General features: G+C 42.0%; 2 protein-coding genes across 5 annotated transcripts in view; one reads left to right on the top strand and one right to left on the bottom strand.

Annotated features, from left to right (window-relative positions):
• Positions 1–24,665, top strand: part of ERI3 (ERI1 exoribonuclease family member 3) — a 790,890-nt gene that overhangs the window by 187,751 nt on the left and 578,474 nt on the right. The gene's annotated exons all lie outside the window — the stretch shown is intronic.
• RNF220 (ring finger protein 220) overlaps positions 1–24,665 on the bottom strand; it is a 537,115-nt gene that overhangs the window by 511,010 nt on the left and 1,440 nt on the right. For all 4 annotated transcript variants that reach the window (XM_060231695.1, XM_060231698.1, XM_060231697.1 and 1 more), the window contains exon 2: positions 18,733–19,474. In XM_060231695.1, the coding sequence (XP_060087678.1) occupies positions 18,733–19,357 (625 nt within the window). In that variant the 5' untranslated portion in view covers positions 19,358–19,474. The remainder of the gene's footprint in view (positions 1–18,732; positions 19,475–24,665) is intronic.

Below are 24,665 nucleotides of genomic sequence, written 5' to 3'. Positions count from 1 at the left end.
AATACAAAACTGTAAACAATGAGGAAGTAAGTCACAAGCTGGAGGCCAAGCTGAGTGAGAAAGATTGTATCTTCACACATTTAACAAGTGAAAAAGGAGTGTCACCCTCAGGTGCCCAACAGACTAAACACTCTAATATTGCTTCAACATATGCCAACATATGCACAGAGTGGAGAGAGTTGACAAAGAAATATTTCTCGCTCTCCCAACATTCCAGAACTCAAGGATGTCCAATGAAGCTGATGGGCACTAGATTCAAGGTGGACAAATGGGAATACTTCTTTACACATATAGTGGTTAAAATGTGCAGTTTGCTGCTGGAGGATGTAGTGATGGCCCTAAGCATAGAAGGTTTTAAGGGGGAACTGGACAGATTGATGTATAGGTCTATCAGTGGCTAGTAGCACTGAATACTAGCTTCTGAATGCTAGTGCCAGGAAACAACATCATGGGAAGGCCTTGGCCTCTATGCCTTGTTGTCGGACCTCCAGAGGAATTGGTTAACCACTGTGTGAGACAGGATGCTGGACTAGTTGGACCACTGTTACATTGTTGTAAAATTTTATTATTAAATACTTATGAACTCCCAAAGATTTCAGAGCTCTAATATGCTATTACCAAAACAAAAGCTCACAATGGCACAGCACTTCCAAGGACCAACACTAAAGTATTTAAACGAAGGGGAGAATAAGGGGTAGTAAGGCAAGCAGCATATATTTCAATTTATTTCATTCTCTCTAAAATGCACTAGCCATACATAACAAAGCTGAATGAATTTTTTGCCTCTGTCTTCACTACTCAGAGTCACTGATTTCAGGAGGGGTGCTGAAAGACCTGTCAGATTGAGATGACAAGGGATGAGGTCTTACAACTGATAGACAATTTAAAAACTGATAAGTCACCAAGCCCGGATGGCATACATCCAAGAGTTCTGAAAGAACTCAAAGGTGAAATTATGGATCACCTAACAAAAATATGTAATCTTTGTTAGAATCTGCCTCCATTGTTGAGGACTGGAAGGCAGCTAATATCACCTCCATCTTTAGAGGAGATCTGGGAAATTACAAGTCAGTCAGTCTGATGCAAATACCAGGTAAGTTGGTAGAAACTGTTATTAAAGAGAGAATTAGTGGGCACTGTGAAGAAGAAGATGATGATATTGGATTTATATCCCGCCCTCCACTTCAAAGAATCTCAGAGCGGCTCACAACCTCCTTTACCTTCCTCCCCCACAACAGACACCCTGTGAGATGGGTGGGGCTGGAGAGGGCTCTCACAGCAGCTGCCCTTTCAAGGACAATCTCTGCCAGAGCTATGGCTGACCCAAGGCCATGCCAGCAGGTGCAAGTGGAGGAGTGGGGAATCAAACCCGGTTCTCCCAGATAAGAGTCCGCACACTTAACCACTATACCAAACTGGCTCTCCTGATGAACAAAAGCTATTGAGGAAGACTCAGTATAGGTTCTGTAAAGGAAGATCTTGTCTAACTAACCTGTTAGTGTTTTTTGAGAGGGTGAACAAACATGTGGACAAAGGGGACCCAATAGATGTTGTTTATCTTGACTTCCAGAAAGCTTTTGATAAAGTTCCTCATCAAAGGCTCCTAAGTAAGCTCGAGTAATGGGATAAAAGGAAAAGTCCTCTTGTGGATCAAAAACTGGCTAATTAATAGGAAACAGAGAATGAGTATAAATGGGCAATTTTCACAGTGGGGGGTGGTAAGCAGTGGGGTACCACAGAACTCAGTTTTGGGTCCAATATTTTTTAACTAGTTCATTAATGATTTGGAGTTGGGAGTAAGCAGTGAAGTGGCTAAGTTTGTAGATGATGCTAAATTGTTCAGGGTGGTGAGAACCAGGGAGGACTGTGAGGCACTCCAAAAGGATCTGTCAAGACTAAGCGAGTGGGCATCAATGTAGCAAATGAGGTTCAATGTGGCCAAATGCAAAGTAGTGCACATTGAGGACAAAAATCCTAACCATAAATATATGTTGATGGGGTCTGAAATGGCAGAAACTGACCAAGAGAGAGAGATCTTGGAGACATGGTAGATATCTCACTGAAAATATCGAGACAGTGTGCAACTACAATTTTAAAAAGGCCAATGCTATGCTGGGGATTATTAGGAAGAGAATTGAAAACGAATCAGACAGTATCATAATGCCCCTGTATATATCGATGGTATGGCTTCATTTTGAATACGGTGTACAATTCTGGTCACCACACCTCAAAAAATATATAGCATTGGAAAAAGTACAGAAAAGAGCAACTAGAATGATTAAAGGATTGGAACAGTTTCCCTATGAAGAAAGGTTAAAGCACTTCAGGCACTTTAGCTTGGAGAAAGAAGTCCTTTTCTTTCTTTCTCACAATACAAGAACTCATCGGCACTCCATGAAATTGCTGAGCAGTTGGGTTAGAAAGGATAAAAGGAAGTGCTTCTTCACTCAAAGAGTGATTAACACATGGAATTCACTGCCACAAGAGGTGGTGGCAGCTATAAGCAGAGATGGCTTCAAGCAGGGATTAGATAAACATATGGAGCAGAGGTCCATCAGTGGCTACTAGCCACAGCGTACTGTTGGAACTCTCTGTCTGGGGCAAGTGATGCTCTGTATTCTTGGTGCTCTGGGAGGGGGGGGGGAGCAACAATGGGGATTCTTCTAGTGTCCTGGACCCACTGGTGGACCTCATGATGACTCCTGGTTTTTTGGCCACTGTGTGACAGAGCGTTGGACTGGATGGGCCATTGGTCTGATCCAATATGGCTTCTTTTCTGTTCTTAAAGTGAGAGGCACCTTTACCAAACAGATGTTACTTGTAACTCAACACTTCTCCATGCAAAATTAGAGTAATTGTTACAGCTAGCATTCCATACAGTTCACTTCTCATGTTATAGCCCTATCAGTGTTGTTATGCAACATACTGAGTTGTATTATACAAGCAGGTTTTCCAAAGAGGATTTCTGAGGACAGAAGGCAGAGTAATTGTTGCAGATACTCATCTGATGTCCCCCGATATTCCCAAGGGGTCTCTCTTTTCCCCAGGAATAGCATATTGAAGGGGACTGAGGGCTGCAGCAGGAAGGGGGAGGCAGGGAATTCCGCTCCATGGCTGGAAATCTTTGTTATTCCCAGAACTCTCCAGTGGATTCAAGACACTATCTAAAAAAGCAAGCAATTTCAATATTGCTCTGAACAATCTACCTGATACAGTTGCCTGTCAGAATAGCACGGGTAGAATATAGGCAGACACAGTAAGGGAAAATTGTCTGATGCCTGCCACTTATTACCTTGGGATGCAAACTCACCCGAGAGACTCCGAGTTTCCCTGAGTTTTGTTGACTCCAATCTTCCAGTAGCACAGAGGGGTCCTGGTAGTCTAGTAAATAGGATAAGCCTAGCTGTGGGGAGGGGGGAAGCTCTTCTCTATTTCACAGAAATCTAACAGCACATCCAAAAACAGCGCTGAAAATAGTCTTTTATCTATAATATATTTAACTTAAAACATATGGCTATAGTGTGGCCTGTGATGTGGAAGCAACTGTTTTAATTCAAATTATCTAGTATCCAGTGCTTTTTTGTAGAAAAAAAGCCCAGCAGGAACTCATTTGCATATTAGGCCACACCGCCTGACCTGTGAACATGTAGCTGCTGCATGGCAGGTCAGGCCAGCTGGAGCCCTGGCCAGCCCAGGTGAAGCTCCACTCCTGTGAGCTCTGGCAGAAAAAAAGCCCTGCTAGTATCCAAAAATTCAGCTGTTTCATTCAAATAATCTGGTGAATGTGTATGTTCCTGTGTACTGGCATGATCATAGAGCAGGGGCATCATCAGCACCATTTGGTATTTTTGCTATGGAGAAACATAAAATCTGGGGTCTCTTCTGGGATACACATGTATCTTTTTCTGTAGTACAAGATGGTGGAGATTTTATAGATAGGGAACTAGGTACTATTTGAATATTCTTCTCACAAAGGTAATGAAAATCAAAAAGGTTCTAAATGCCTCTTACAAAAGTACCCTTATTCCTCACCCCTGCTCACCAAAATGCCCTGTGGCCTTTTCTCTCCTTCAGGTTAAGAGCACTGTTGCAGAACAAGGTCCAACAAATAGATGAATGTTATTTCAATTACTGTTTATTTGCCACATAAGCCATCATTATTTGTTCAAAATCCAGAACAAGGCTATATCCTAAGCAGGAGGAATAAGGATCAGCAGCTGTAAACATTTTATTAATTGTAAACGCTCTGGTAAGGATGCTAAATTAACATCACAGATACACTCTAGGCAGCAATGTATTCAAGCCCATATAAGGAATTATGATCATTAAACCATAACACAGTACATACTTCAGTGCTCAGAAGTGAAGGTGAGAAGTTGTTTGACAGCAGTCTGTATATGCACAACTAAGATGCCTGTGAACTGCTGTCTTTCTCAGTTATATGTGTCATATGAACTAACTAAATTTATAGCTACAGACAGCTATACATAGAGGAGAAAAACTTTCTTTTGCAGTGAGTGTACAACTGTAATGATGCAATTTCCCTCTTAAGGCATGATGTCATAGATAGAAACAAAAATTTAAAAGAAATTTATAGTTGTACATTTTTAAAAAATGAATCTTCTCTTTTGAATAATAGGGAGCAGGGAAAATTTGTTCACTATGATGTGGACAGACAAAGACAAATGCAATAAAGAATATGAAACACAGGGTTAAAAACCCGATTAACATTTTCTGCTTCCTAGTGGACCATTAATAATATTTAAAAAGCACTGCCTTTTGTCTCATGATCCTAAACAAGTTCATACAGAAGTTAGTTCCACTGTTTATACTCTCCCAAGTAGGAGTGTATAACCTTGCAGCCTCAACAATCTCTCCAAATATCACACATCAAATATAGAGTCACCTCTGTTCTCTCACTTCATTGCACTGTTCATGCAGAACATGAACCATTAAGAAACAACTATTTGGCTTATTCAAGTCCTTTGCACATACCTGTTATATCTAACATTTATAAATTGACCTCTCTGTCATAAAACAACCCAGGCAACATACAAGTTTTATTACATACACAATGCACGTATATATTCATACCCTGCCTTTCCCTTGTAACTCAAGCAGCTTGTAACAAAACGCCAACGCCATGCTGGGAATTATTAGGAAGGGAATTGAAAACAAATCAGCCAGTATCATAATGCCCCTGTATAAATCGATGGTGCGGCCTCATTTGGAGTACTATGTACAATTCTGGTCACACCACCTCAAAAAAGATACTATAGCACTGGAAAAAGTCCAAAAAAGGGCAACTAGAATGATTTAAGGGTTGGAACACTTTCCCTATGAAGAAAGGTTAAAATGCTTGGATAAGCGTCGACTGAGGGGGTGACATGATACAGGTTTACAAGATTACGCATGGGATAGAGAAGGTAGAAAAAGAAGTACTTTTCTCCCTTTCTCACAATACAAGAACTCGTGGGCATTCAATGAAATTGCTGAGTAGTCAGGTTAAAATGGATAAAAGGAAGTACTTCTTCACCCAAAGGGTGATTAACATGTGGAATTCACTGCCACAGGAGGTGGTGACAGCTACAAGCATAGACAGCTTCAAGAGGGGATTGGATAAACATATGGAGCAGAGGTCCATCAGTGGCTATTAGCCACAGCGTATTGTTGGAACTCTCTGTCTGGGGCAGTGATGCTCTGTATTCTTGGTGTTTGAGAGGGGGCACAGTGGGAGGGCTTCTAGCCACACTGGTGGACCTCCTGATGGCAGTTAGAGGTTTTTTGGCCACTGTGTGACACAGAGTGTTGGACTTGATGGGCCACTGGCCTGATCCAACATGGCTTCTCTTATGTTTTATGTTCAGTTCAAAATTCCAAAACTAAGTAAAATCCCCTTTATTTACCTCCCCCCCCCAAGAAAATAGCTGCCACAAACACCATTAAAAGCCCTTGCAAACAGAATAGTCTTACAATGCCTCTTAAAAATGGTGCTCCTTCAGGGAGTCCATTCCACAAGGTAGAATCCACTATAGAAAAGGAATGGGCTCTGGTACATGCCAAGAGAAGGGTCACCTTAACTAGTCTTCCTATACTAATAGAAAAATAGGTTCCTGTCAGAAAGAAACTCTACATTTAAATTAATGTTCTAGTACTGTATATCATTTAATTTTCAACATAAAAGCAGTATAAATGGTAATGCAGTTGCATTATTTCTCAGACTTTCAGAAAAAGACAGCGAGGCTAAGAACTGTTCCTATTAGCATCTGTTGTGAGAGAAAAGATTAATTCCACCAGCCCCAGTTGCCACCTGAAGGAAAGGTGGAAGGGGAGTGGCCAGATAATTGGGAAACACTTCATGGTAGAAAACATTCAACATTTTAACTTAATTATTTTTATCTTATCCTACTCAGATTTCAAAATCACAGAATAGGATCAGGCTCACTGTATTTCAAACATTGAAATGACCTCTTTTCATTACATCACCAAGGCAAACCACACATTACATTCAAATCCAGCTAAGGCAGTTCTGACAGTCTGTTTTTAAATTAAAAGCAAAAATAGAAGGAAACTATCTAAAGTGAGGAGTGGGTGTTTAATACTTTCCATGTCAATTGTTTTTCTCCTCAAAATCCCTTCCTCAGCTGCTTTTCCTTCATGGGGTTTCAGATGCATGTTTACCCTTTAACTGGAGTTGCCAATGGGATAGATAAAAATTGCTGTCCCTTTAATAGATGCTTAATAGAATATTATTTAACAGGTGATATTATTTACCTCCATGCAATGAACAGCTTTACCTGTCTGTTTCCATACATGAAGACACTAATAAAAAACAGGACATTTCCTGCAGGATCTTGGCAACCCAAACATTGACATCCCAGGAAAGCTCTGGAGCCAGACCATGGCTAAATTTACCATCTATCATATTCTGAATGTACATGTAATGGCAATATTACAGATTATGACTGCCATGTAGAGGCTACTTTAAGCAGTTCAGTGTAGCTGGTGCAACATCTCTTCACAGTTGCTTCCTATGTGGATTGAATGACTTTCATAGCAAGACTACAAACCTCCCTTTGGGTGTATTTATGTTGTATTGAAATTCACATGACTAACCACTGCTCACAAACTCCCATCATGTTGAACACTTCAAAGTGACCTTCATGTGGTGACCATAATATATAAATTGGCCTTCTTTCATGAATGAAAAAGGGTTCTGTCTGGGTCTTTACAAGACATTTTAAAGCCAAGTTTTTTCCTATAATACTAGAATAACTAGTCCAGATCAGGTATCAGTAGCAGGATATCCTATCCCACATAATAAATTGGGGATAGTAAGTAGAGATAACAACACTGCTACTTGTAATGTATTTTTAAAGGAGACTGAACATTTTGTCAATCATAACTAGGGCTATCAAGGGACATAATTGATGCTGTCCAATAAGTGTCTGCGACACTCACTCAACCAACTACATTCCACGTAAAATTCACAGCTGCAACAGATACAGTTTACGAGGAAAGAAAGCATTCTCCAAGAGACAAAAAATGTTTCATGCTGAGAACATACATTGTCCAAACAAATGAAATGCAACATTGAGCAAGCATGTCTAGATCTCCTGCAACAAATAAGTGACAAATGTAGCCAATCTTCTGGAAAGATTTCAACCAGCTATTTTATAGTATTTTATACTATTATTACATTCACTAACAGCTATTGAACTAAGGAGGCTAAAATCTAAATAAATGCAAAAAATCCTATAGTTATTACAGTTCCTTGCTGAAGGTGAAAATGTCTTACATGTTAAATAAAAACCAGTAAATTAAAATTAGAGCTTGGAGGAGAACTGTATTCTAAGAATATCAATTTACATGTTGCATCTGCTAGTTTTATTAATAACTGCACCCTGGATTTATTTATGTATTAGTATAATTACCTGTTCTGTGAATACTTTTAAATGTCAGGAGCATATGGGCATAATCATAGCCCCACACTCCCCAAGAAACTTATGAAATCCTGGCAGAACAAGAAACTGAATGTCCCTGTGGTCAGACATCATGTTAGTTTGCTTGTCTCACTCTTCACTTTCCCACAATTGATAGCAATTAATAGTATTTTTCTATATATACTATGTTTAGGAATACCATCGAGGTGCCACTTGGGAGTTCTCCCAGAATTAGAATTGATCTCCAGATAACAGAAATTAGTTCTCCTGGAGGAAAAGGCAGCTTCAGAGGGTGTGGTCTGTGGCATAACATCCCTGCTGAGCTTCCTCTCCTCTCTCTTCTCCAAGAACCACCACAAATATCCAGGAATTTGCCAAGCCAGAGCTGACAATCCTGATGTTTGTCAGAGCTGACCAGTGAAGACAACCCAAGACATTTTGGTGCCTGAGAAAGAAAATCCAAGAAGTGCCCCCCATCCCATTATCATGGTCATAAGAATAAATTAGTTGATAATTTACTTCCCTTTAATGATGTCTCAACATCTTCTGTTTGTGATGACCTATGGAAATGGTAGGGCTGGAAGGTCATTATTCCTGGTTTACATATGGAGAAACTTGCCACACAAGATATGACTTTTGCTCTGTTGAGTCAAACTAATCACTAGTGATTTTTCATTTCCAGTGTGCTGAGGTCCCAAGAAAAAGTTTATTTCCTATGCTTTGAGAAATTAAATCTTCACAACCGAAAATTCCAGCTTTCAGTTATGTTGAGGAGCAGGATGGTGCCAGGTTTGGAGCCTTTTTTATGGCAAAAAAGGACAGGATTTGTTAATTAAACAAGTGAGATTAAGAGTTTATCCTGCTCACAGATAATAAATCCATAAGCATTCATGCAAACACAAACACACAGTAGAAAGGAGGACAATAAATGTTTAGTGCCCATATGTGCCCCCTTCCCAGTTGTGGACAAATAAACACAATGTTTAATTCTTGCTCAGTGCTCCTTTGAGCAGCAGTTATAAGCCCCTCAGAGTTCACCATAAAACAGCAACAAGCAGAGGTCCAAAAGAAAAGCAAGGACACAGCTAAATCATTGGTATTTCCCAACAAATGAAAAATCTGGCCGGGTGGTAGAGGCTGCATGGGGAAACATTTCAGAGGCTTAAACAACCTCAGCCCTCCCCCACAGATGATCAATTAAAAGCCGTCCTTCTGCCAAGAGCCAGGCGAAGACAGGCAAGCGACTGCCGCAAAGAAAACGGTTGTCCCGATCGGTTCTGCATGACAATTGACGGGAAGGGGCAGGCAGTAAGGCCCATCCTCTCACCATGGTGATTAGGCATTCCAAGTGTGCAAGATAGCCCCAGCTAACATAAAGAGAAAGAGAAGCTGGAGACCAGCGGATGCAAGCCAGGGCCAGATGGTCCTGCAGCCGGCAGAACAGGAGCAACTCACACCCAGCCCTCTGCCACTTTAACAGCCCAAACATTTCTTTATTCCAACAGGACAATTAAACAGAGCGACATGACAAGAAACCCCGGCAACAGTTTGCTGAGGGGGAGGAAAGGAAAAGGGTAGCCAAAATGCAAAGATAAAGGTGTAGGAAACAGGCAGTCAGTTGTGCTTCAGCTGAATCCAAGGCAAGGTCTGTCAAGCCAGTACAAATCTGCAGCGGCTCTTCTGAAATGTTTTGGTTTTTTTGTCTGCTAGCAAGTTCTCAAAATCTGAACCTTCAAGACTATTTCTGTACCCGCAATCTTGTTTTTGTTAAATCAAAACTCACCTTGCATATTCACATATATATTCACACACGCACACATATATATACACACACACAGGTAATATCCCTGAAGAGCTCAGGTTGTTGAACCCATCACATGTTTTTTTGTTTTGTTTTCCAAGAAGTATGCTGAGCAAAGAGCAAATTTGTTAACTCCACTTAAGGCTACCCTTCCAGCCCATTCTCTGGAACATTACCTGTTTAAACCTTCTTTCAGGGTCTGACAATGGAACTATATAACTGAGACAAAATTCCTCTCATGAGCACTAAAACACTGTGACAAAGTCCTGAAACTATCCTAACAGAGTGTATTCAGAGGACCAATTTCATTCTGCTAGTGGGCTTATTAATGCTTTAGTTAACTTTTCAAATGTATTAGTTCCGTTGTTTAATGATGTAAAATTTTGAATTTGAATGGTGTATATCTACTCATTGTATTTTACTGAAGGTCTGTATTAGGCCTAGCCCAAGTAAGCTATTGCACTTTATGGGCTATTTTATTAACACCCACATACACACAAAGTAGTTATTTCACTAGGCCTGTAAATAATCTCAATCTTAGTGGTGTGAAATACATATTAGCAAAATGGTCTTACTATCGTTCTTTCCCCTAACTATTTCTAGAAAGTAGCGTGTTACTCTCAGTATACATCAGTGAACAAAAAAACAAACTTCACATCTACATTTTGAACTGGAATAATTAACCCCTACATCCCAGCCATACTATAGGCCCTCATGTATAAACACCTGGACAGCATGTGTTCTGCTGAGGTAACTAGAACTGAGAGGAATCTTGAGTTTTGCTCTATGTCCTATAGTTGTATAAAAAGCTAAGAGAAGGGGGGGGATGAATTTATACATTATTAATAATTCCTGCTTGGCACATAAACAGAACAGCACTTTGACTTGTTCTCAGATGTTTCCATTCATTAGTTTCAAAGCAACAAGTTGTTTAAATTATTTTCAAAAGCAGCCCAAATGCCAAAGCCAAACAAGGTTCATCTCCTACTGTGATCCAAAATTGTAGGGAAAACTGATTATAAACAAGTTGATGGTGCCTCAGTCTCCATCACATTGCCATTTGTGCACATGCCTCAGCACAGAGTTCTTAAGAACTGTCCACAGTTTGTATATTGCATTAAAAAAAAGATACCAGAGGAGGCTTTATAAATGAACTAGTATGAATCTCAAAGTAATGGACTGAATGGTACTGTGAGCCAACTTTACATAGTAATGGATTTCATGGTATTGTGAGCTAACTTCACATATTTGTAAAACAAGACTCAGATAACCTAACTTTGATCATGAGGCTCCACTTTTTCAACATCATAACTTAAACAAGATAGACATAACAGAGACTAAAGTTAGAAATCGGTCATCTAGAGAAACAGAAAAAAAAGTTACTTGTAGACTAAAAATAAAGGCAAGAGAGTGCTACTAACTCCAGGTACATAGGAGTTTTCCTAAACGAATGAAGGACAGAATAACAAGCAACTGGATTTGTCAAGCAAGAAAAATCTGTTCTGCACAATCCAGAAGCTGCTGTAGGCCCATCTACTGGTCCCTGAGCTGAGAGAAAACACTGTAGTGTCTGGTCTGTGGGGAACAGTAGTCTGGACAGTTTATTTTAGAAGACAGAGAATAAGGAAATTTTTTTCAAGAGTTATAGCTATTCCCCACACAGGGATACAATGTCCATATCTATTCCTGCTAGAAATGTTCACATTACTGAGGATACATTTATTGGAAGAGCCCCATGGAATGTGTTCACTGATACTTGTGCAACACACATGCTGTATAAGCAGTGTTCCATAAACGTCATTATATGAACATCTAAACAGAGAAAGCCACACAAAACATGTGTTTCAACCAATGATCCAATGTTCTTTGTGTGTAGATCTTGCAGTTTATGTTCTGAGTTCCCAGGAATCAGAATCCAAAGGAAAAAGAAACATGCTAGTATACTGATGCTCTCTAGGAAGATTTGTAAAGTAACCATTAGTGAAAAATGTGTTCTATTGTTGTTGCTTCTTCCCACAAAATTGAAATTATGCCTATTCTTGAGGCATATACTCATTTGGTGTATGATTGCACATCTGTAATTTGTTGACCCCAGTTTGGAATCTGCAATTAATCCCAATAAATTATGTAATTTCTTGAGGATTCAAACTTGTTTTGGAGGGAGAACCCAAAACTCTGGTATATCAATGCAAATGTTAAAACAGCTTCTTAGATAGGTAAGGAATCAATCCATATTTACACCACTAATTTACAAACATTAGGTTCAATCCCTATGGAAACACAAATAATCTACCCATTAGTTATTAATTAATAAAACTAGATGCCTACATATATACAGACATATATTCCCCTTAATTTGAGCCTCTTGGTATTGTAGAACTACCTTTGGGCAGTACTTCTTCTAATATGAAAAATACCCCTTTTCCAGGAGCTTTAAAACTCACTGTTTTGCATTCTTTCTTAAAATCAAAGGAAGCAGTCAGAATTCCAACTTTGAAATTATACGACGTAAAAAAAAAAAATGAGTATAACTAGTTGGTGCCGGCACAAGGAACGTCATGTGTTACAATTAAAGTTATTCACCCATCATGTGGTCTGATTCCATTGCAGTATTTGGGAGAATACAAATAAACAGTAGGGCCCTGCAATCTGTAGGGTGTCTATTAGAGGCATAAAGGCTGTGCTGAGCTGATGAATTTTACTACCCCGTTGATACACTTTTGCCGACCAGTTTGTCTATATAACCATTTCTCGGCAATGTATGTTAGGGAGGTGGTAAAAGGATCCTTGTTTCACAGAAAGATTTGTATATACTGTTTGTGCAAAGAAACTGAGACAGCTTTTTGGGGGTCAATGGCAGGTATTTATAAAAGCCCAGAAAGACACATTTACATGTATGCAAATATGCATGCAAGCCTCCGTTTCTGTCTAAAACCATGTAACCACTCAAAAGCAATGTCAGCCCTCAGACCCATTCTATAAACTACCCCAAATCTTTTGAGCACATTAAACCCACACCCTATTCTTACCCCATTCTTATGCCCTAAAATATACATTCAACAAAAATCATGTCTAAATATGTCAAGGATATCTGAAGGTCATAATTAGTTTTGACCATGCTACCTTATGTTCATGCACACATAAGCAAACATTAAATTAATACAGTATGTCTTAAACCCCTTTAACTAAACAAGAGTCAAAATTCAGTCCCTTAACTGAATCTAGTCTGTGTCCAAAAATTCATACTTTATGCAGGCTTCTTGCATGTAATGTCAATTTTCATCTAACTCCTATTAAAGCATTATAAATTCAAACTACGTAATTTCTGTTTTTAAGGCAAATCAAACAAAATCAAGAAATAAAACTTTCTATACTGTGAGACTCTTTTCACACAATTTGCAATTTTTTTATCCTGCCTTTCATGCTATAATATATTTTTCTAAAATATCTTCTTCAAGTCCTTGTTCTCTATATGGCTTTTACATGGTTTTCCTAAATACTGCCTAAGAATTCAAGACTCTCAAGACTCTGACAACAAAATCAGTGAAAGAAAGATCTAGTTTTTTTCTGAACAAAAGAGACAAAAGACATGTGCATGTGTTGTTTGCAATACATGTATGTTGGAGCAAGAATCTACATAAACCCAGTCTGACAGCTACAGTATGACAGCTGGTGATCTAGCTGCCAGGCTAGGTCACAGTGACCTGATCAGCAGACCGGCTTGAGCCGGCAGAAGCCAAGTGATGCAATCTGCTGAGTCAGCACGGCCAGGATTGGCTGCTTGGACTATATATGATCTGTGTGTGCATCACACAGGTCTCTCCCTGTGAGATGGTGGTTAGGCGAAGCACTTTGTCCGTGGAGGTGATATTGTATAGACTGCACAAGAGAGCACTTGTTGTGTATATATGTTAATACACCTTTTGGCACTAGTTGCACGTGTCTGCCTGATTTTCTTTCCTGAAGCCCTGTGTCGGGCAAGTCATCTCCCTCACTCTGCTACTCCCGCTCCGACAGGGTTATGGGCCCAGGGCGGTTCCGCTGCGCGGAGGAGAGAGTTGAGAGTTGAGCTGACTGTGAGTTTGGAAAGAGCCGGAGGCGAGGAACGCCGGTGAAGGACACAGAAGCACCACCGTTCTCTGTTTGAGAGCCAGAGGGACGTCGGCAGCCAGCTGTGAGGAGGAGTCGGCACGATGGCTCAGCAACAGCTTGGAGTAGCCGTTGAGAAGCTCACCTCAGCCAACTACGCGGTGTGGAGCCTGAGAATGCAACACTACCTCAAGCGTGAAGGGCAATGGCTGTTCGTGAGTAACCCCCCTGCTGACTTATCTCCTGCCGAGGCTGTGTTTTCGGATAAGGCACTGGCCAACATAGTGCTGTCTATAGGAGATGACCAGCTGGTTTATGTGCGAGGGAAGGACACTCCCAAGGCTGCCTGGGACGCGTTGAGTGCGGTGCATGTTAGCACCACTGCTGGTTCCCTCATGGCCTTGACAAGGAGGATGTTCCGCACCGTTATGCCGGCTGGAGGGTGTGTGAAAGATCACATCAAACGGCTAACGGACTGTTTCGTTGAGCTGGAGGCAAGAGGCAAGACTGTAGCCCCAGACGACAGAGTGTACGTTTTGCTGTCGTCGTTGCCACCTGAGTACACTCCCCTGATAACTTCTCTGGAGACGGTGGACGTAGCGACCCTGACCATGGAATACGTCTGTGCCCACCTGCTTGACTTCCAAGAGAGAATTGCGGCCGTGAGCTGTCCGGGGGTGTCGGCCGGGCAGCGTGCTGTTATCGGTGTGTCCGGGAAGACAGCCAAGAATGAGCCAGCTTTTGCTGCTGGCAGGCGTCCGAAGGTGGAGGAAGTGGAGCCGACTGCGTTTGCAGTCCGTCGCTGCTATGGATGCGGGTCGTCGCAGCACCTGCTCCGAGCTTGCCCTGAGAGGGAGAAGAGGCGGGGGCGTGTGCGGCGAGAGCGGAGGACCGCCAGCCCGTGTGAGGAAGCAACCCGGCTGGTCACGTCTGCAGTAGAGAGCACAGGGTCTGCTTGGATTTTAGACTCCGGGGCAACGAGCCATCTCTGCTGCGAGAAGGAGTTGTTGAAAAACATTGACAGTCCTGAGCATAAGTATGTGAGATTGGCTGATGGGACCACTGCCAATTCTGTTTGCTCAGGCAATGTGGAATTTCCTGCACTGAAATGTATGTTGCAAAATGTGTTGTATGTACCCTCACTGCAGTCTAACCTGTTGAGTGTTAGCACACTGTTTGACCAGGGATACCAGGTGAGATTTGAGAAAACCTGCTGCAAAATCCTGGGAGGTGGGGGAAAGTTGCTGGTGACAGGAAAGAGGGAAGGTAAACTGTATGTGGTCCAGAGTGATTGTGCCCAGGTGGCTCAGGTGTCGAATGAGCCTGTGCACAATAATTGTATACATTTGCTCCATAGGAGACTTGGGCACTGCGGATTTAGGGCGTTAAAGAAAACCCTGGAGCTTGTGCCTAGTTTGAAAGTAAATCCTTGCAAATGTTACTTGGATTGCCAGGTCTGCAAGAAGACCAAAAGCAAGGCGTGTGCTGTTGCTAAAGAAAGCTCAAGGGAAAGCACACGAGCCCTGGAACTAGTCCATTTAGACGTTATTGGCCCATTGCCAAAGAGTCTGTCGGGGAGGAGATACTGCTTGGTGGCCACCGACGACCACACGAGGTACGCGTGGGTTTTCACCATGGTGCATAAGTCTGAGGTGTATAAGACATTCACCAAGTGGGTCAAAGCAGTGGAGAGACAATTAGGGGTTAATCTCCTAGCTGTACAAACCGACAGAGGGGGGGAATTCTTATCTAACCAGATGAAACGTTGGCTGGAGAACAAGGGCATCGCCCACCGTCTGACGAACCCGGCAACGCCCCGAGAAAATGGGCATGGGGCTGTATTGCAGAATGTGATGTATTGCATGTTAGAGGATGCACAACTGCCAATGACCTATTGGGCAGAAACCATACATGCAGCTGTTTTTTTGCAAAATAGGGTTTGGTGTAATACTGTGAAAAATGTGCCTTACAGGTTACTGTTGAACAAGACCCCAGATTTGAGTTCTTTAAAAGTCTTTGGGTCACGGGCTCGGGTTGGCATCCACTCCACGAGTAGCGGGGAGGGGGATGTCCGGGCAGAGAGCCTAATTTTTCTGGGCTACAAGCCAAGGGCCAGGTGTTATCGTTTCTGCAATAGCAAAAGCAAGATAACACTTAGTAAGAGTGCCCAGTTCAATGAAAAAAGCAGCTGGCCAAGGTTGCACTCCTTGCAGAAACAATTTGTCCTGCTGCCAAGTAGCGATAACGATGTTGGAGCGCAGCCCAGAACTCCAGCCCAGGAGGTGGCACCCAGTGGGGCTGGAGAAGGTGAGCCGAATGCTGGCACAGAGCCTGACGAGCAGAGTCAGCAGGCAGAGCCTCAAATGCAGGAACTGGAGGTAAAGTGTGAGAGTCAGGAGGTTCAACACCCAATTACAGGGGCAGAGCAACCAGCCCAGGAGGTGGGAACAGAGCAACCCGAAGAAGACAAAGCTGGTCCAAGCACAGGGCCACGGGTGTCTGCCAGGTCCACCAAAGGCCAACGTCCCGCTAGGTACAAGTGTCCCTATGTCACTCTGACTGTCAATCCAGACCCACCCGGATTTGAGGAAATGTTAAAAGAAAAGGCTAAGAAATGGAAAGCCTGGGTGGCAGAGTGCGAGGCAAGGGAGAAGGAGGCTGAAGCCAAGCGTCTGAAAGAGCTGGCTGAACAGGAACACGATGATGTGTTTTACAATCATGATGAGTTCCTGAACGAATTCCGGAAAGGGTTCCGAGCTACGTAAATATGAACTGTAATGTTGCTGGTGCACATGTATGTAAACTGTGTAAAGTGTTTTGGTGCACTGGGTTTAAATAGATTAGGAGGTGTGTTGGAGCAAGAATCTACATAAACCCAGTCTGACAGCTACAGTATGACAGCTGGTGATCTAGCTGCCAGGCTAGGTCACAGTGACCTGATCAGCAGACCGGCTTGAGCCGGCAGAAGCCAAGTGATGCAATCTGCTGAGTCAGCACGGCCAGGATTGGCTGCTTGGACTATATATGATCTGTGTGTGCATCACACAGGTCTCTCCCTGTGAGATGGTGGTTAGGCGAAGCACTTTGTCCGTGGAGGTGATATTGTATAGACTGCACAAGAGAGCACTTGTTGTGTATATATGTTAATACACCTTTTGGCACTAGTTGCACGTGTCTGCCTGATTTTCTTTCCTGAAGCCCTGTGTCGGGCAAGTCATCTCCCTCACTCTGCTACTCCCGCTCCGACAATGTAATGATTTTACCGTAGGTGCTTGCCATTCCATCGCTTCCACATATTGTCCAGTAATTAATGGAAGATTTTACTTCTTTATACCACTGACAGGTGCATGTTTGCAAGACGAAATGTTCCATGCACTCTAATGTATTTAAGCAGCAGACCAGCTTTTTAAAGTGTCAATTTTCAGTGTACAAACAGATTATACAGATAGTGGAGAGCACCATAAACAGTTACTATGTTATTTTTACTCATGGTAATCTCAACTCTTTCTTTTAACTCCTATTAATATTCCCCTCCACCCCACACACACTCTTGCAAGGAATCAACTGTTGCACTCAAGTATTCAAGGCAAAAAAAAAAAAAAGCCCTTCTCACACAGCGCAAGTCATACTAGGGAAAGAGAGAGCACACATTTGTAGGGCAACATGTATTTTCTGTCTTTAAAAGGGAATCATTCCACACTTACAAACGTTGACATAAAAGACACACTCATGGCATATTTCAAAACCAAAGAGCGATGGATTTACAAGGCAGGTTGATTTTATGATGACTTTTATTGACAAGGTATGCGGGCTTTCGGCAGATGCCTCCCAGCACCGGGAAGTTAACACAGTGCCTAATTCAAGGAGACAGCCCGAGGAAGCAGCACCGACAAGGGAGAGAGCGCAACAACGTCTCTATTACTCTCCTCGGCATCATAAAGGGGAAGAAGAAAAATGGTATCCAAGGGGGAACTGGGAAGCTGCATGCAGCTTGAAAAAAAAAAATCACTGCTTCTCCCTTTTACTCCACCATCTCCCCCCCCCCCCAAGCTAAAGATGAGGAAGGAGGCAAGAGTCCAGAAGAATGAACAAAGGGACCCCCAATGGAAAAACAACCTTTGCTCAAGATCTAAACTGTATTTGTATGAGGAAACCAACATCAGCCAAATTCTGCCTTATCTTACATTTCCTAGATGGGGTTCCATTTGATCTACTTTCCACATAGCAAGGCATCTCAACAGCAGTTAATGAGGAAGCTAGTCAGTGGAGAGGTCGAAGAGGATGCTGCAATAGGCACTGCTCCTATAATGAACCTTGTATAACCTGGCTTTCAGATGGCCCCTGGACTGCAAAAGATGCTTTCATTCCCAAAATGCACAATACCTGAAAACACTGCAAACTGTATGGGAGGTATTAGAGCTTGGTGTTCCACCATGGAAGAGTATGCCTTCTTTCTCTATGACAGGTTTTAAGCTTATGTTAAATATCTAATAATTAAACCTACATATTGATATGAGGGGTAGCTTCTGGTATGCTAGTTACACAAAGCAAGTGAGCAAGGTAATGGTTGGGGGGATTTTTAACTCAATAGCAGGGCAATATTTTTCAAAGAAAGTGTAAGCTAAAAGGGACAACTTTGAACACACTAGAAACACCAAGATCTCTCTTCCTTCTTTGTAGCGCTAGCAATACTCTGTTGTGCAGCACCCACATCTAGGCTGAGAAGAACAGCTTCCTTTTACAGCTTCCCTTCAATCCACCTCCCTCTGCAATCCATCAACATCCACTTAAAGAAAACAAGACCACAAGTATCATGTGCCTCTTTAATGTATCCTGGAGTTAGAGAACACACCTGTTGATCATTTCAACAGTCCAGCTAAGCAAAGTTAAGGTACTTACATCTATCATTTCGGTCCTCAGGGCTAGATGAGGTCTCCCGGTCTGAAATGAGGCCAGAGACAGCAAAGATCTTTTTCCCTGTGTCATCGACTTTGAGGGAGCCAGGGGAGCCTGATGGGAGCTGGGCTCCAAACTCATACTCCTTGCCATCAGCGTCTGAGAAGCGAAGGTGGGGAGAGTCAGTATCATGGCAGTTCTTCAGGCGTTTGGCAGGTGTAAAAGCTGACTGGTAACTCTCCCTGTCCTCAGAAGAGGCAAAGGGACGGAAGGCCCCAACACCACTATGGTTCAGCATGCTTATTGGAGTGCAGTCCAGATTTGGGGGAGCAAACTGGGGGTGGAGATGAAGCAAGGAAGGTGGAAAATCACGGTTGGTGAATGCTCCTGGCACCCCACCTTGTCGGTGATACATGGAGGCAAAAGTATAGGAGCCATTGGTGAATGGGATGTGAACATCCTTGTCCACTGACACAGGGACACCAAAGGGCCTTGGCTGCTGGCAAGGGATGGAAGCATCGCGGCTGGCTTCAGCAGTAGAAGCAAGAACCATGAGGGCTGGAGATGCCAGAGGATTGGGAAGGTAGGAGGAGTTTTCCATCTTGAAGGCTGCCCGGTGTAAGTCCATCGGAAACTCTTTCCTTGACAGGGCCACAAGGGAAATGATCTTCCCTGGATGGAAAGCAAAACAACGTCTGGGGGTAGCGCTGAAGGATTTCACTGGGATCTCATCACCATCTCAAATCTGCGAAGAAACAGGAGGGAAAGGAGGGGAACAGAGGTTGTCAGTCTTTGGCGGCCATCTGTCCAGGGGCAGCAGAAAAATTGCTTGAGCTAGACGCAAACTTGTCTTCTCATGTAAAAAACTAGCAGGAAACTACCAATATGTAGAAGTGCCTCTGACTCCCTCTAAGGGTGTGTCTGCACAAACCTTTCTCCTGCTCCCAGTTCAGTGTTTTAGCAGTAAACTTGAGCTCAAGAGAAGAACTCGCAAAAGCTGACTTAATGTGGCATACCAACAGTCTCACTGTCGTCTTCTTCTGCCATACATATGAGGAGTGGGCTAAGGTAGGTTCAGATCAAGGAATATTGGTCTGGCAGGGATTAAATGTTCTGAATAAGTTGCTTTAACCCCCACCACACCGCAGACCCATGCAGGAAAATACTATCCTCTGAGGAGCAGAAAAAGGGCAACCTACCTACCTCCTACCAAACAAAAAATAATGTGAAAATAAATAATCTTAGAATGTAAAAATCAATGACAGGAACTTCTGTGCCCCTATCCAAAACCAAGTTTCTAATAAAGTGTTTCAAAATTACAGTTGAACTTCCCTACAGATATTTATGCCTGCAATCCATAAACAATCTAGTTGCCATTTCTATTTTCTGTTGTAGAAGCAATGGATACATAGGTTTTAGATTTTACCAATGGTGTGTGTTGGAATAAGCAACATGCTCAGTGCGCATACTTCTAAATAGCCCCTCATCCTTTCTCTGAGCTTCTTTTTTGTAAAGCAAGCAATACAAACTTAATCAATAAAGTGCCTAGCATCTCTGACAATATTTGAAATCATAATGGGTGCTTGTGCCATCTGATCTCTCGCAAGCATCTGCCTTTCAGGTCGAGGACAGAACAAAATAGATCAGTAATTTTACTTCCTAACGTGCTCATGCTTAAGTAGATTTGTAAACAGCCCTGGATGTGCCATTAACATTTAGAGAAAAAACACAAATGCACTTTCTGGACTTGCTTTTCCTTTGTAGCTTCTTCACATTCCAACGAACAAATCGCAACATCAAAGGAAACAAAAACAGAACAAAAATATCTGTGCACTTGCATATGTGAGTTTGGGAGGAAATAGGCTTTCCTTCCAAACCTTTTAGAACTGAAATCAGAATTCTTTGTCCCCCATTTAATAGCAAACCCACAATCCTTTTAAAAGCTTCTACTACTGACAATTCAAGATGGCACAATATGCTTAATATATGAAGACTGTTACTCTAAAGCAATATACTACCCTTGCCACACTCAAAAAGACAAAAAAATTAATATAATAAAAAAGCTGTTAAAAATGTGGCTGTTAGTTCCAAGAAGGTCAGACACAGCAAATAAAACCTACTGAAAGAGTCCCTTTTCTAATGGAGTGGCTTTTGTATTCTGTGAATGAGAAAGCCTAGGTTAACAAACTCTATGGCATGCTGGCTGTGCCTTTCATGGAGTCCAGCAATAACATTTCCTTTTCTCCCATCCTATACCAAGGCATGCAGCAACTGAAGATCAGTGGGCATAATTTCTTGCTTTTTTCTCATTTGGCTCCCCTGCTGGGAGATATCCATGCTAAATTGCCAGACCATGGGTCTCATATCAACAAATTTCAGGTTTTAACCATGGACCGAGAGATCTCAAGGGCAGCCTGGATTAATTCCAGTGCTCTTTTGCTTCTTGCCATACAACTGGCTTATCAATAAACAAGCAAACAAATGTTAAGACTAAAAACTGTAATAATTTCCCAATTGGGGTGGGGAAAATGTACAGTTATTCCCACCTATTTTAAAAGGTAAAACAATTACACAGAAATGCACTATGAACTGGCCTATAACACAAATTCTCCACAATTTAAACTGGGAGGAGGGTCAAGAATGTTCCATTGATGTGTGTGTGCCTGCTTTTCTATTTTTACTTGCACTATCACCTCATTATGTTAAATTTATTTCATAAATTAGTAATCTGGAAGCCACGCTTGACACTCCTTGTAAGATGCTGTGAATCACTCCAACCGCCTTATTCGTTTGCAAACTTCATCACGCAGAGAATAAATCAACACAATGTAATAGTGCATCAAGCCAAGTTTAGTTTTTTTCTGAAGACTTGCACTCTTCCCATTCTTGCTTTATTTCTTACCTTCTTCCCACCATCCCTTTGCCCCACTCTGATTCCCTACCACCACCATCATTAGGACCATGTACAGAAAAGGCTGTGGCAAGGCCAGTCATTATGAAAATCTATAGCTAATACACTCCCAATGTCAAAATGTCATCAGTTTTTAAATATGGAAGCCAAAATAAGAAAACTAACTGGCTGCTTAATTAAAAAAAATATGGATTGCAGAATAACCAGTCTGATGAAGCATTCAGGTGACGGGAAGGGAATGGGCACAGGCAAAGTAAGTAACTGTTACTTTTCTGCCTCTATGCTGATTTTTTTTAATTTAGCACCCTGTGCAAATCCAGATTAAAATAACTCCAGCTATTGATCCAAGCAGTGGAATTGACATTAATTTTAGTTCACTTCTCACTTTGCAAAGGGATCAATAGGAAGTAATAACAGCTGACATCCTCACTGAAAGGAAGAGAAAAGACGGTCTAGCGACAGAAATCGAAAAGCAACCAAATAAATCAGCAGATACTTTTCCACAGTATCAGACAAACTCCAAACAGATTGCAAAAAGTCTTTGTTGAATTAACTAAACAAGAAGTGGAGGAGGCCAAGGGCGTGGAGATAAATCTATGAAGCTACATAAACTGTCCACTGGGTATCCAGCTTAGATGAGCAGAGGGGGGGGGGGGAATTCTGATTTCTTCTATGATTAAAATCACCACTTGCTTGAGATGTTTTTCTTTAAAATCTTTCTTTTCAAGGCACTCATATACCACCCATTATTTCCACCTATTACTAAATGCAAAGTGAAGCAGCAAGACCAAGAGAAGCCGAATTGACAGCCTTCAGGATTGATCTACAACAAAACAGCATCCAAAAGCAAAATCTTGCACACAATGTTCAGTTTTGCTTTTGGTTTCTCTGTGCATTCATAATATAATGCTATTTTAACTACCTTGGAAGAGAATCTACTTAAAGGAAGGAAGTCAGATCATACACAGAATTTATCAATTTTTCTCCTAGTCAACAGGCAAGTGGATAAAGTAAAGCTGACTACGACTACAGGTAAAAAATCTATTTTACAGTATAAATTACAAGTAAAAATACTGAATTTAAAATACTAAAAACATTAGAGTTTGTGTAACAAATGGCTTCTATGATGTTACTTAAAAAAAAACCTCTTCCATACAACTAAATTAAGTTAAATTTCTATTGTCTTCAAATTATTTCAAAATTTTAAATTAATGGAACTAAAACAATCATTTTCTCTGCTGTTTGTAGAGGGGAGGGGGGAAAGTTTTCAAAACGAACAAAACGCATTCTTTTTATAAAACCATCCAACACTTCTGGAAAGAGGGAATGAAGAAAGGGATCTTTGTGGATACTTCGGGTAGTTGTTACTTTTTAATCTCCTAATTTTAAAAGTAGGAATGTAGAAATATACTCCTAGTTAGAAAATGCCGATATTAAGAAAAAAATCAGTTGCGGAGGGGATTAAAGTGCTCAGATTGATTATACATTTGAACTAAATTTAAACAAATGGAAGATCGAGAACCAGAAGGAAGGGATCCCAAGACCTCACCAAGAAATTCTATAACGCTGCGTTTCTTGTAGATGAATTCCAGGGGGATTCTGGTGTTGCGGGCGTACCGACTAGATTACGAGACAAACTGCAGGGGGAGGGAAGGGTGGGAAACTGGCACCGCCAGTTCGGAATCTAGGAATATCAATTCAGGAAGTACGAAGAGCGGGATCCATGAAAGCGAAGGCGGATCAGGCCCCCTGGTGCAACAACAAAGCTACTGCCTTGCCTTTCCCCAATTGATTTGCAACTTTTCCCCTCAACGAAAGCAAGCAAATGAAAACAATAGGGATGCTAGAAAGCGACGATCTGAACTGCAAAATACACCTTTGAGATGTTATTGGGCTGTACAGAGCTTCCCATCACACACGCCATCCCAACAAAACACGTATTTCTTCTCCCCGTTTTTTAACATTTACTTGCGGAAATTTACGCGCGTGAAAGGCACTTTGGGCAACTATTTTGGTGAAACAACATAAAGTAGCCATCTTCAATCTGATGTGCATATTTTGTGGCTTTTCGTCCCACCCTCCACCCCCGGTCCGGAAAGGTCCCTCAAAGGGCGAGGGCTGGACTCTGAGAGTTTCTGTTGGCTCCCCCAGTTCAGGGAAAGACTAGAGCAAACTGTTCAAACTCAGTTTTCCTGATCTAGGAGGAACCCTGGATTAGTTCAGACATGTCAGCCCACTTCCAGTTCCTAGCAAAAGGAAATAAACGCGGTTTTAATTACAAGAAGAAAAATTAACCTGAACTTGTATGACTTCCCGCAGTTGCAAATCAAAACAGGTGTTTGTCCTTTCCAGCACCAAAGAATAGGGCTGATTTATTAGAATTTTAAACAAGCCCCCCCCCCCCCCCAAAAAAGGCACTTTCCCACTTCATTAAATGAAACAACAAAACTGGGACAAGAAAATCTCAAAAGTCCATTTGGGGGGAAATTTCCGCACCCTTTCACTCCCGGCAATGTGCCCTTCTCTGCCATGCCCGGCACTTTCCCACTGACGCCAGCGTTCTGCGCCTAAGACAAAAATTGTGCGCAATCGGTTACCAACAGCCTTGCAAAGATATCCAGCTTTTCGCTCCTTCCCGGAAACGTATGCGGGGAGGTCAGTAAAATCCCTCCACCTCAGTTTCTAGGATCCGCTCAGGGCTTTTTTCTCCCTAAAACTGCAAACAAAGCTCATCAAACGTGAGGATGACTCAAGCCGTTTGAATTTATTGTAACGACCCTTCCCTGCACGTTTCCTGTCTGGAAGGCGAAAGCCTTGAATGCAACTCTTGCGTTGGACATCGCCTAATGATTCCATTGTGCCCAAGCAGATGGTTTTTGTGTATTTCGATCTACAAGGTGAGGAATTATTTCCCCTTCCTTGCAGCCTCTGTATCGACTGACTTCCTTGCCCCGCTGTTGCTTTATTTCAAAAGCTTGTCGTGTCTTGACTGCTGGGTTGAAAAGGTGCAGAAAGTTTTTCGAAA

The sequence above is a fragment of the Heteronotia binoei genome, chromosome 2 (assembly GCF_032191835.1).
Source record: "Heteronotia binoei isolate CCM8104 ecotype False Entrance Well chromosome 2, APGP_CSIRO_Hbin_v1, whole genome shotgun sequence".
NCBI classification, from domain to species: Eukaryota; Metazoa; Chordata; class Lepidosauria; order Squamata; family Gekkonidae; genus Heteronotia; species Heteronotia binoei.
The sequence above is the reverse complement of the archived record's forward strand: the minus strand, read 5'-3'. Positions and strand labels throughout refer to the sequence as shown.